Genomic DNA, 11168 nt, shown 5'->3' on the forward strand with positions numbered 1-11168 from the left:
CCGTGGAGCGGTGGGGAGGAAGAGGGGGTTGTGGCGGAGCTTCTGAGCTAGTCGGGGGAGCGAGGGGTGGCCGGTGACGGCTGCTATGGCGAACGGCGGCGACGGTGGTGTTCGGCTGTGTGAGAGAGAGCGAGGGAGAGGAGGGAAGAGCCGGGGGGAGAGTGAGAGAGAGCTGGGGGGAGGCGTGGCGTCGTCCGGGGCAACGAGCGAGGAGGGGAGGGCATGCAGGCAGGGAGAGAGGTGGCGTGGCGCGGTGGCGCGCGCGCGCGCCGGCCACACTCCCCTCCCTCTGTCGGGACGAAGACGACAGAGGAGGGAGACGGGCTGGGCCGCCTGCTGGCTGGGCCGGCCAGCTGGATGGGCTGCACAGGGAGGAGCCCAGGTAAGCTTCTCCCTTTTATTTTTTTCTGTTTTTTAATTTCTGACATTTGTTTTGATTTAAATAATATATTAAATCATTTATTTAACTTATGCCAATTTTTGCAGGGGCTAGATATATTATTCCAGAGCTCCTTTATAATTGGCATAATATTTGGACATATATTAATATATATAGAAATATATTTCCAATGCAAATATTTATGCATTAATTCCAAATGCCCAAAATAAATGTCCATGAGCCACTAAAAATATTGGTTTGATTTTTATCTCTGTCCAATATTTTCAGAGAGCAACATGAGCATTTTCTTGGACCCTTTTGGAGAAATTTTTATTTGGGTCATTTTCAAAATGATTCTGAGGGTTTCACAGATCCCCATTTCAAATTAAATGGAATTTTAAACATGATGCACACACTCTGATGCATGACTAGCTAGGGTGTAACATACCACCACATCTCAAGACCCGCGTTTCATACTACTCGTGGTCGTGCTAGCTAGCTGTACGTTTAGCAGTCCCGATGAACTTCTGATGGAGCCATTGGTGCGTTGCGGCATGGCATCTTTGACACCTTCCGTTATCCGATGCGCTTGACCTTCGTACATTAACCAGCCGCCCAGACTGGCAAATAATATGCAGAGAGAGGGAGAGGGAGAGGGAGATAGAGATGTGTACGTATAGACGTATAGTACGTACGTACGGCCGTACCGGGTCGGCCGAGACGCGGAGTCACTCGCACTAGTACTTCCAGCCATCTACTGTATTTTCTTTACAAAATAAATCAGAGCCTAGTAGCTATTATAGATAATTATAAGCTAGCCAGTCACACACACAACACAAGCATGGACGCTGTACGGTGTGGAGAGGGTTTGCGGGGTCAGCTCTCCGCTAGATCGGTTGCCTCCCCCGTCCCTCTCCACCTCCCGCTACTTATATACCAAAGCCTCGGCTTGTAAGGGTCAGCTCCTTCCTCACCGCACCTCGCCTCGCCTTGCCTACCTCTCTCCTCTCCACCTCCAGCTCCCTCCCTCTATCTTTGCCTCCAACTGCAGCTGCGTCTGCTGCTGCTGCCATACTTGTTGCATCTATAGACTCCTCCTCCGCAGGAACCAACACCGCCTTCAGGTGAGGTGAGAGTTTTATTCATGCTTCCTTCTTGTTTGATTCGATGGGGTTTTACCGGCATGCGTATGCATCGGTTGATCTGCTCTAGTCAGAACCGCTGTTCTTGTTGTAGTTTTCCTCTCTCTCTCTCTCTCTCTCGCTCTTCTCTGCATGCTTGATTATTCTTGCACTCTTCTATCTCAATTTGTTTTCTTTTACCTGCGATCTCAATTTGTTGTTCTGAGAAGAGGAAGAGGGCAGATTGTCACAAGCTTCTCACGCTGTGTTACGTACTGCCTCAACTCGCTTTCTTCCGAGAATACTCTTGTGGTCAACAACCTCTTTTGGGGAGGTGGTCGCTCACCGCGGTTTCCGTTAACCCATAAGTACTTTCAGAAATCAATCTTCTTCTACGCTTTTCACTTGGTTAATTTGTTGACAATCACCATGCATTTTCTTGCTTTTGATAGCTAAGTTTTGGAACTTCTGCTAGAAAAACCAGCATACAAAGGAATCAAGGAGCATGGTATTAACTTTTCATTGGCTAGCTTGGTCCGTTAGCTGTGTTTCAACGCTCTCTTTTGGCGATCGATGTAGGCATGATGCGAGTCATTCGCCTCAGCGTCATTTGTTCATTCCGTTTTCTTTTTCTTTGCGTAATTGACCGTGTGCTCTCATCATGAAACTACAGGAGAACACGCACGATCGATGTGCTCGCGACGTTAGATGCAGCTTGAGTTGCCTAGACCCTAGAGCAACAAACACTGGCTACAGTTAGAGAAACCCCCTTTTTCTATCACCACCACTGTGCCACCTGGGCTACGTATCTCCCACCAACCCTTTTTTCTTTCTTCTTAAGCCACACCAGAAAGTATTATTTCCTCTATATTTGCGATGACTAGCTAGACTTAGCTTAAGCCACACCAGAAAGTATTATTTCCTCTATATTTGCGATGACTAACTAGACTTAGCGGCAGCAGTAGTCGGCATTTGTGATTGCAACATGCAGTTAATGCTGGCCGTCCTTGTGTTTCCTTGTTGGTACAGGTCTCCCCCTCATGCCTCATGTGTGTCAATCTTTAATTAGTCGCATACTGTTCAACGTACACCTTTGGCTTGATTATACTAATCGCTGGTGTGTCAGTCAGAAGCATCCTCGATCTGATATGTTACCAACGGCACAATGTCTTTGCAGTTTAAATAGATACGTCGATCGACCAGACGTGGGAGAAGCCAGTAGCATGAGGGACATGGCAGAGAGGAGATCAAGGCATGGGCACGGGCATGCCAACGTCGTGCCGTTCGGGGCAGGAGCAGGAGGAGGGTTGCAGCACGGAGAGCATGACCAGGAGAAGGTCAAGGAGAAGAAGCTGGACATGAGCGGCCTGTCCATGGACACTATCCCGCACCTCACCATGTCCCTTGGCCACATCACCACCTTGGACCTCTCCAACAACAATCTCGAGGTATGTTATTTTTCTTGTGTCACGGCTATCTTTTACGTCCTTCGTCGACAGTTCTGCTAATCAAGTATAGACTTGTTTTTGAACAATCGTCTAGTATAGACTTGATGCGAAGAAAAGGAGTATCGATCGGTTGTTAGACTTTTTCTTGTCAGTCTGCCTCCATCGTCTAGCATAGACTTGTTCTTGTCAGTTTGCCTCCATCGTTTTGTCTCTTCTTCCGTCTGTTTTGAATGGATAACTAGCAAGAACGTATCTCGGAACGGTGGTATCATTTTTCTGTACCATATATGGTGATAGGTTAAGTGCAAGATAAGCATGGCTGATTATTAATACATGAGGCCTAATCATGTACTCAACTGGACGACTACTATATGCTCCAGCACTGCCATACAGTATCACCCATGGCAATCTTTTACTATCTTCTTCCACGATGTCCCCTCTCACGGCCCTTGTCGATTCAGGGCCAGAAGTATCGTGGCGTCTACATCCTGAAGCATTTTTCCTGGGGATATGCCCCTTCGATCGTCACAGGCTCACCTCCTGACACGATTTGATTAAAAAACTGCAGAGCATTCCAGAGTCAATGATCGCGCGGCTGCTGAAAGTGGTGGTGCTGGACGTGCGCTCCAACCAGCTCAAGTCGCTGCCCAACTCCATCGGCTGCCTCTCCAAGCTCCGGGTCCTCAACGTCTCCGGCAATCTGCTCCAGTCCCTTCCCGCCACCATCGAAGAATGCCGGTAAGCACGCCGCCACCCGCAAATCGCAATTCTGACTCACTGCACTAGGGTACGAAACTAGGAATGCTTTTGACTTAACCTGTGTGACGTTGGCATGGGTGCAGTGCGCTGGAGGAGCTGAACGCCAACTTCAACCAGCTGACGAGGCTGCCGGATACACTGGGCTTCGAGCTCCACAGCCTCCGGAGGCTCTCCGTCAACTCCAACAAGCTCACCAGCCTGCCCTTCTCCACCTCGCACATGACAGCGCTGCGGGCCCTGGACGCGCGCCTCAACTGCATCCGTGCCCTCCCCGAGGGCCTTGAGAACCTCGTCAACCTCGAGGTGCTCAACGTCAGCCAGAACTTCCACTTCCTCAGGGAGCTGCCCTACGGCCTGGGGCTCCTCACCTCGCTCCGGGAGCTTGACATCAGCTACAACTCCATCTCCGTGCTCCCAGACTCCATGGGCTGCCTAGCCAAGCTCAACAAGTTCAGTGCCGTCGGGAACCCGCTTGTCTGCCCCCCTATGGACATCGTTGAGCAGAGCCTTGACGCCATGCGTACCTACCTCAGCTCCAGGATGAACGGCACCGGCGTCAACGCCAAGAAGAAGAAGGGGTGGCTGCCCAGGATGGTCAAGTACAACACCTTCTCCGCGCGGATGACTCCAGGACGCAAGAGTGCCCACGACAACTCTGAGGGCTTCTCGATGTCAGACTACCACTCGCTCAACGGCTCCGCGTCTCCGGGGTTCCTCTCCATGCTTTCGCCACGACGGCTCTTCTCGCCGCGGAGAGATTCGCCCAAGCATCATTAAGGGTGGTCCACCTTGTAAGTGGTTTGATCTTTCAAGTATTCAGATGAAATGATCCTAGGTGCTGCTGTTTCTGCAGGTGTGTACATATGTCTGAAGAGGTATATATACCGTAGTGCATATAGTAGTACAACAGGGCATTGATGTACATAGAAACTAAAAAGAGCGGTTTTACCTTCCTTCTGTATTTTTGATTACTCGTTACAGATGCTTTTGTAAGTGCGGTGGATTTTGAGTAAAATTGTAATCCTTTGTATGTTGAATGAACATAAAGTTTGAGGTTTGGAATGTAATCCTTTGTGTTGAATGAACATAAAGTTTAAGGTTTGGACTATTTCCAGCTCACTTTTGTCAACACAAGTATAAATACAGTAGTATTTTAAATGAAAACACAGTCCAATATTACCGCTCACTTACTCAACAGAAATGACATTTTCTATTGACGATCCTAGAATGATTGTGATCAGTGCAATTTAAGCTTGATAAGAACTACTTTGTGCATATAGTATATGAGTGCGCAATTTACTTACCAAAATACCTGCATTGATGTCTTCCCTTCGTTATTACCTTTGAGCACTTCACACTCAAGACAGTAGAGGAGGTTACCACCATGCTGTCTCCACAGATTTTTTTTTTAAAAAGAACATGCTGGCTAAAAATGTCACCAGATCATCAAAGACTGAAGACGTAAATTCTGACTGATCACTATATCCAACCCAGTATACCCATTGCTGAAACAGAATCAATCAGTACGGTGCCAAGCAGTGGATCCAACACAAAACTTATCGATTCACTATTATTTGTCATGCCAATACAAGTACATCCATTTCTTAAACAGGAACAATCAGTTGATGAAAGACTGAAACAGGTATCACCAATAACATGGGACTAAAATGTGTGACCTCAATGCAGCAAAGCTACTAATGTCATCCCATGACAACCAAGACCAGCCACCTGGATAGGTATTACTCTTCAGTCATTTGCAAAGCTTTAGCTTCCTAAAGAACGAAGCTACCTGCGACTTTGGGCAGGGTGCTGTGGCTATGCAAGTCGGGATGTTCTCGGGCTGCTCTATCCACAGCTTGTGCCGTACACCAGCTGCTTCCAGTTTCTCAGCCAAGTTCTTCAGCTGTGTCTCCCCTTTCACCTCCAATGTTACCTGATTGCAAAAAGTACCAATACCAAAACAAGGATTAATGAACATGAAACTATATAATAGCCCAGTCAGGCTGTAACAAGAAGAATGGAATGAAGGATAATGGTACTACATTTAAAATGTTCGTGCTCAATTCCTTTTTGCAAGAATATCTAAGCCAAACAAAATTAAGCACCAGCATAACAGAGAATTCCACTTGGGGTTTCCAAATTTATTTTGTGGGCTGGACATACTAGAACCACCTTGTGTCATCACAAGCATCTTCTCAGATATAGTAATTGTACCCGAATTCAGAGGAGTACACAGAACCATCTCCTTGTTTATGGCATTCATGGCTTTCTAGTTTAGATGTTCAAGTCACAGGAAGCACCTCCAAACTGGTACAAGAACACAATGTATTTATTATATGATGTCAAAGCCTCCACACTCCACAGCCCCTATCACAGTATCACGGCGCAATGCAGATGAATAAATGGCTTCATGAGCTAATCAGCCAGCAAACTTATGTGGAAAAAAAATGCAAATGCCTATTATTTTTCGAGGGAGGTGCGATGCAGATTCATTTTGTTTAATAGCGAAATACCGACGCTGAAGATAAGGGAAGAGAAGTGGCAAACAACGGGCGCGGGTTCGAGTGGGGCAAAAGGTCGAACATGCCTTGTGCATGCTGTCGAGGTTGCCGGGCGCGCAGTAGGCGGCGGTGTCCGGGTGGTCGCGATGCGCCCAGACGGCGGCCACGGCGGCGTGGCACCCCTGCGCCACCACGCTCCCCAGGGGCCACGCGTCCGCCAGGTCGCGCCGCAGCACCACGTACTGCACCACCACGTCCTCGGCCACCTTCCTCGGTTCCTCGCCGACAGCGGCGGCGGCGGGAGACGGAACTGCGTCCGGCGTGGAGGCGGCCGCGCTCATGCTGGCTCGCGGTGGGGTTCGGAGGATGGGAATCCTGGTGAGGCTGGGGAGGAGGTAGGCGGCGCCTGGGAGCGTGCTGGCTACGGGGGACGGCAGGAGGGACAACATGGTCGTCACTTTTCTGCTTGTGGTTTGTTTTGCTACAAGTCCACTTGTTTTTTCTTCTTTTATTATTTTCCTTGTTCTCTTTTTCTTTAACTACAATTTTTTCTAGAGAATGATTCCATTCCCAAAATAGGAGCAGTTGATTAGATCCAACATGTTGTGTTGTTCTCACTCGGTTTTTGAACAGAACTCCAGTACCCAAACTACTCGCTCATCCTCTAAACAAATGCCTTTCATTTTCCAACTCTACTGGTATCATGTCTCATTTATCCTATTCACTCTATTTAGGAGGTCGGCATGGAGACTCCATGGTGGAGACTGACCGTGCACTTCGCTCCCATGGGTGCTCGAACCTCATCCTCTCTCACAGTCCCTCCTGTAGCCTTGCACCAAGCTTACGGATCTCACTCATATATCCTCATGATGGAGACCGAAGATCGATGAGGAAGTTCACTGAAGTGTTGAGCTCATGAAAGATGGTGGGTTGAGGCCAACGAGTTTGGGGTCAACTGATCTAGCTTCGAAGGGCTCAAGCGAGCCTGGATCACCAAAGGCCGGTGCACAAAAATATGTGTTCCCTATCGGTTTCGAAAGTTTCAACATGTGAGCGTTATGTTGCAATGATTATGGATATGTATTCCAAAAAATTAATGTTTGTGGATCTGTATTTTCTTTGTTGCATGTGTTATTTTCATCTTAGCGGAACTTTTTAAATGTTTCTCAATGAATAGGGATGTGTTGCATGGCCAAACTTTGGTTGTGCAAGTGTGATTGAAATGTTACAACATCTTCAAATGTTTTTTTATGGGGTTGCTCGGAAAGTATTCTTGTGTTGTGCAATGCTATAGTCAAGGCTATAATAGTTATAGATTCCTTTCACGTGAGGGAAGACGCTCGCAAGTCTAGTCTGATGTTTAGCATACGAGGGGTCTTTTCGCAAATGTGACATGCATCTACAGCTTCAAAATATTATGAACGGTCTAATCAATACACAAATGTACAGCTCCCTAGGAATTTCAATTGTGCGAGCGTTGAAGTGGGTCGACTCAAGAAACAGTTTATGGGAAGCTTCCATAAAGCTGGTTTGGGCCGGTTTTATAACCTTTCGTGCAATTGTACTCTTTTGGTTTTCTCTTGCGGTGTCGTTTCGGGTTTCTTTCATTCATTCTTTTCTATTGGTTTTCTTTAATTTTATTTTTTATTTTCCAAATACGGGTCAACTTTCAAAAATACATGTTGAACAATTTATGTGCATAGGTCGTACATTTTTCACATATACATTGATCCTTTAACAGAGTACATGTTGAACATTTGTAAAATTAGCATTAAATTATTTTTCTAATACAAGGTGGACATTTATAAACACAGGTTTGAACATTTTTCGAAAGTGTCATAAATATTTTTTCTAAATGTGCAAACATTTTATTATGTGTTGCTACATTGTTTTAAAATAGCACAAACATTCTTTTATAGGACATGAAAGTTTTTCTAAAACTGTGTGGACAAAATTTTCAAATTCATGATTATTTTTAAAATGTCATGAAACATATTTTAGATGTGTAAACATTTTTATAAATGTGCTAAACCAAATTTTGAATCCTGTGAATATTTTAAAACAACGTGAAAATTTTAGGACATTCTCATGCACATATATTTAAATTGTCACTGTCATATTTTTAAAACATGTGAATTTTTTAGAAAAATGCACCGAAAATTTAATGCTACATGGACATTTTAATTTGTGGTGAACATTTGTAAAAAATATGTTACATAGTTTTGAAATACTTCCTCCATTTCATAATTCTTGTCACGGTTTTATTTCAAGTTTGAACTAAGGCAAAAACAAGAATATGACACGAAGGGAGCATATATTTAAAAAAAGTGTGAAAAAAAAGGAAAAATCGAAGCGAACAAACTAACTTTTTTAGGGGTATCACCAAGTTTTATTGCTCAAAATTCACATGTTGTGGGATACAGACTAATGTTTTTTTTAGAAAAACATGTGGACTATTCAATTTAGTCTGCATTGATTTAGTTGTATCCCACAACATGTGGATTTTCCAAAAGTTGTAGATGTGTGTGGATCCTATTCCCGGGTGGCCCTATGTCTCGCTTTAAGCGTGACAGGGGGATTCTCTCGCGTCGGGGGAGCCCAGCCGCACAGGAGTCCACAGCCTGTTTTTTTTTTCCTGTTTTATGTTCTCCTTTTTCGCTTTACTTTGTACTTTTCATTGTAATTATTCAACAAATATATAAATTACAAACAGCACTCTTCAAAAACACATTCTAAAAGCGTTGAACAAGTATTTGAAAAATGTTGAATAAGTACTAAAAAATATTGAACAAGAATTTGAAAAATGTTGAAACAAGTAGTTGAAAATGTTGAATAAGTATTCATATGCTGCACAAGTATTTAAAAAATGTTGGATAAGTACAAAAAAATGTTGAATGAGTATATAAAAAATGTTGAACAAGAATTTCAACATGTTAAATAAGTATTAAAAATGTTGAACATGTATTTAAAAAATGTTGAACATGTATTTAAAAAATGTTGAACATGTATTTGGAAAATGGTCAAGAAATATTTGGAAAATGTTGAGTAAGTATCCAAAATGTAGAACAAGTATTTGAGAAAATGTTAAATAAGCATTCGAACAATGTTGAACGTGTATACAAAAATTTTGATCACTTATTTAAAAAAATGTGTTTGACATACACGGAAATGAACAGTGAAAATAAAAAAAACATAAGAAAGATAAAAGGAAAGCAAAAAATGAAGAAGAAAAAGGAAAACCAAACAAAAAATAAAAACCGGAGAACAGGAAACTAGAAATGAAACAAAAGAAAACGAGAAAAAGGGAAAATCTAGAGAAAACCGGCTCGAGTGGCTACAAGTAGGTCGCGCCCCTCGAATTTAACACGAAGAGTTGGTGGTCGTGATGACTGGCCGAACTCCCCGCAGCGACTATTTATTGCATTAAGCGATTTTTGTGGGATGCCTCGCTGAAGGTTCTAAGATAACTAGGCCGATCCAATTCGCACGTGAGTTTATTGAAGTAAAAAAGAGAAGAGGGGAAAGGGGGAACCAGAGATCATCCATGGTTAACAAGGAGTTCCAGTGCGCTGCTAGCCACCCCGTCCAAATTGCAGCCTTCGTATGTGAAAGGAGCGAACCGCACTAGAGGCCATCTGAGCCGCTGTTTTTTCTTCCTTTTCTTTTATTTCTTTTTTTCTCTGTTTTTCATTCTATTTCATTCCTTTTTGCATTTTTGCTTTCGGTTTTATTTTTTCATTTTCTTTTTTCTTTGTTTTATTTTGTTTATTTTTCTTTGTATTTTAGGTTTTTTATTCTTCCAGTTTTTGTTTGGATTTATTTTTCCTTCTTCATTTTTGTAAATACTTGCTCAACATTTTTAAATACTCGTTCTACATTTTAAAGTACTTATTCAACTTTTTTATATACATGGCCAACATTTTTTTCAAATACTTGTTCAGCTTTTATGTATACACATGATCAAGATTTTTTTCAAATACTTGTTCCACATGTTTTAAAATACTTATTCAAAAAAAAGATACCTTTTCAAAAATTTAAATGCATGTTCAAGCTTTTTCAAATACTTGTTCAATATTTTCATATACATGATCAATACTTGTTCAACATCTATTTCAAATACTTCTCAACCTTTTTATATTCCTTGTTCAATATTTTTTAAATGTTTTCAAGTGTGTTTGTGTAATATATATATTTATAATATTTTAGATTATAAACAAAAGTAAGAAAGAAAGCAAAAACAAAAACAAAAAACGTCAAAAAGAACAACAAAACAGAAAGAAGGTTGGAGCTTTCCGCCCACGTGAGCTGGCCCAACGGACGGTACCATTCAGGGCAGTTCCTATTTGGAGCTACAGGCGCCAGTTAACTTGCACTTTGTTACCGGCGCATGAGGCGTCCGTAAATGGGCCGGCCCATCTAAGCGCCGGTTGACCATTTATTTTTTGAAAATTGTCTGAACTTTTATGAGGTTGATGAACTTTTTTAATATTTTTGAACTTTTTTAAATTTAATGAACATTTTTTCTTGAAAATGAATGAATTTGTTTTATTTATGAACCATCCTTTTCAGTTCCATGAACTTTTGCTAAAAATACATGAACTTTATTTCAATTTCTATGAATTTTTTTCAGATTTAATGAACTTTTGCAAAATAGGATGAACTGTTTTTCAATGTGAATATTTTTTTTCAAATTGATGAACATTTTCAAGATTTATGAACCTTTTTTTAAAGATATGAACATATTTTTTCAAATGGATGAACTTAATTTCTTTAAATCTGTAAACTTTTCTTCATTTCATATATTTATTTTCGCAGAACAAAAACAAAAAACAAATTAGTGCAGCGCGCTAGTGGGCCGGGCTATGACAGCGGCACTGCAGGCGCTGGATCGTTAACGGGCGCCTGCAGCGCTGTATAGGAGCTCCCTCCATTCAGCGTCGCGATGCGGCATTTCCTATTG

General features: G+C 42.7%; 2 protein-coding genes across 2 annotated transcripts; one reads left to right on the forward strand and one right to left on the reverse strand.

Annotated features, from left to right (window-relative positions):
- The first annotated feature begins 1248 nt into the window (after positions 1-1248).
- LOC123041923 (plant intracellular Ras-group-related LRR protein 1) lies at positions 1249-4774 on the forward strand. The gene is made up of 4 exons (XM_044464475.1): positions 1249-1503; positions 2678-2948; positions 3517-3686; positions 3791-4774. The coding sequence occupies exons 2-4, from the start codon at positions 2724-2726 to the stop codon at positions 4482-4484; spliced, it is 1089 nt and encodes a 362-aa protein (XP_044320410.1). The 5' UTR covers positions 1249-1503; positions 2678-2723; the 3' UTR covers positions 4485-4774.
- Positions 4775-5246: 472 nt separating this feature from the next.
- Positions 5247-6694, reverse strand: LOC123041924 (putative peptidyl-tRNA hydrolase PTRHD1). Its single transcript, XM_044464476.1, has 2 exons — positions 6295-6694; positions 5247-5640 (listed from the first exon to the last, which is right to left on the reverse strand). The coding sequence occupies exons 1-2, from the start codon at positions 6655-6657 to the stop codon at positions 5458-5460; spliced, it is 546 nt and encodes a 181-aa protein (XP_044320411.1). The 5' UTR covers positions 6658-6694; the 3' UTR covers positions 5247-5457.
- Between the last annotated feature and the right edge of the window lie 4474 nt (positions 6695-11168).

The sequence above is a fragment of the Triticum aestivum genome, chromosome 2B (genome assembly GCF_018294505.1).
Source record: "Triticum aestivum cultivar Chinese Spring chromosome 2B, IWGSC CS RefSeq v2.1, whole genome shotgun sequence".
Lineage (NCBI taxonomy): Eukaryota > Viridiplantae > Streptophyta > Magnoliopsida > Poales > Poaceae > Triticum > Triticum aestivum.

Bases quoted from the DNA above. Each gene is read 5' to 3' on its own strand.
- LOC123041923 (XM_044464475.1), top strand. From the start codon at position 2,724: ATGAGGGACATGGCAGAGAGGAGATCAAGGCATGGGCACGGGCATGCC. The intron at 2,949-3,516 runs GTATGTTATTTT...AAAAAACTGCAG, and splicing joins TCTCCAACAACAATCTCGAG to AGCATTCCAGAGTCAATGAT. The intron at 3,687-3,790 runs GTAAGCACGCCG...GCATGGGTGCAG, and splicing joins GCCACCATCGAAGAATGCCG to TGCGCTGGAGGAGCTGAACG.
- LOC123041924 (XM_044464476.1), bottom strand. From the start codon at position 6,657: ATGTTGTCCCTCCTGCCGTCCCCCGTAGCCAGCACGCTCCCAGGCGCC. The intron at 5,641-6,294 runs GCATGTTCGACC...TTTTGCAATCAG, and splicing joins ACCTCGACAGCATGCACAAG to GTAACATTGGAGGTGAAAGG.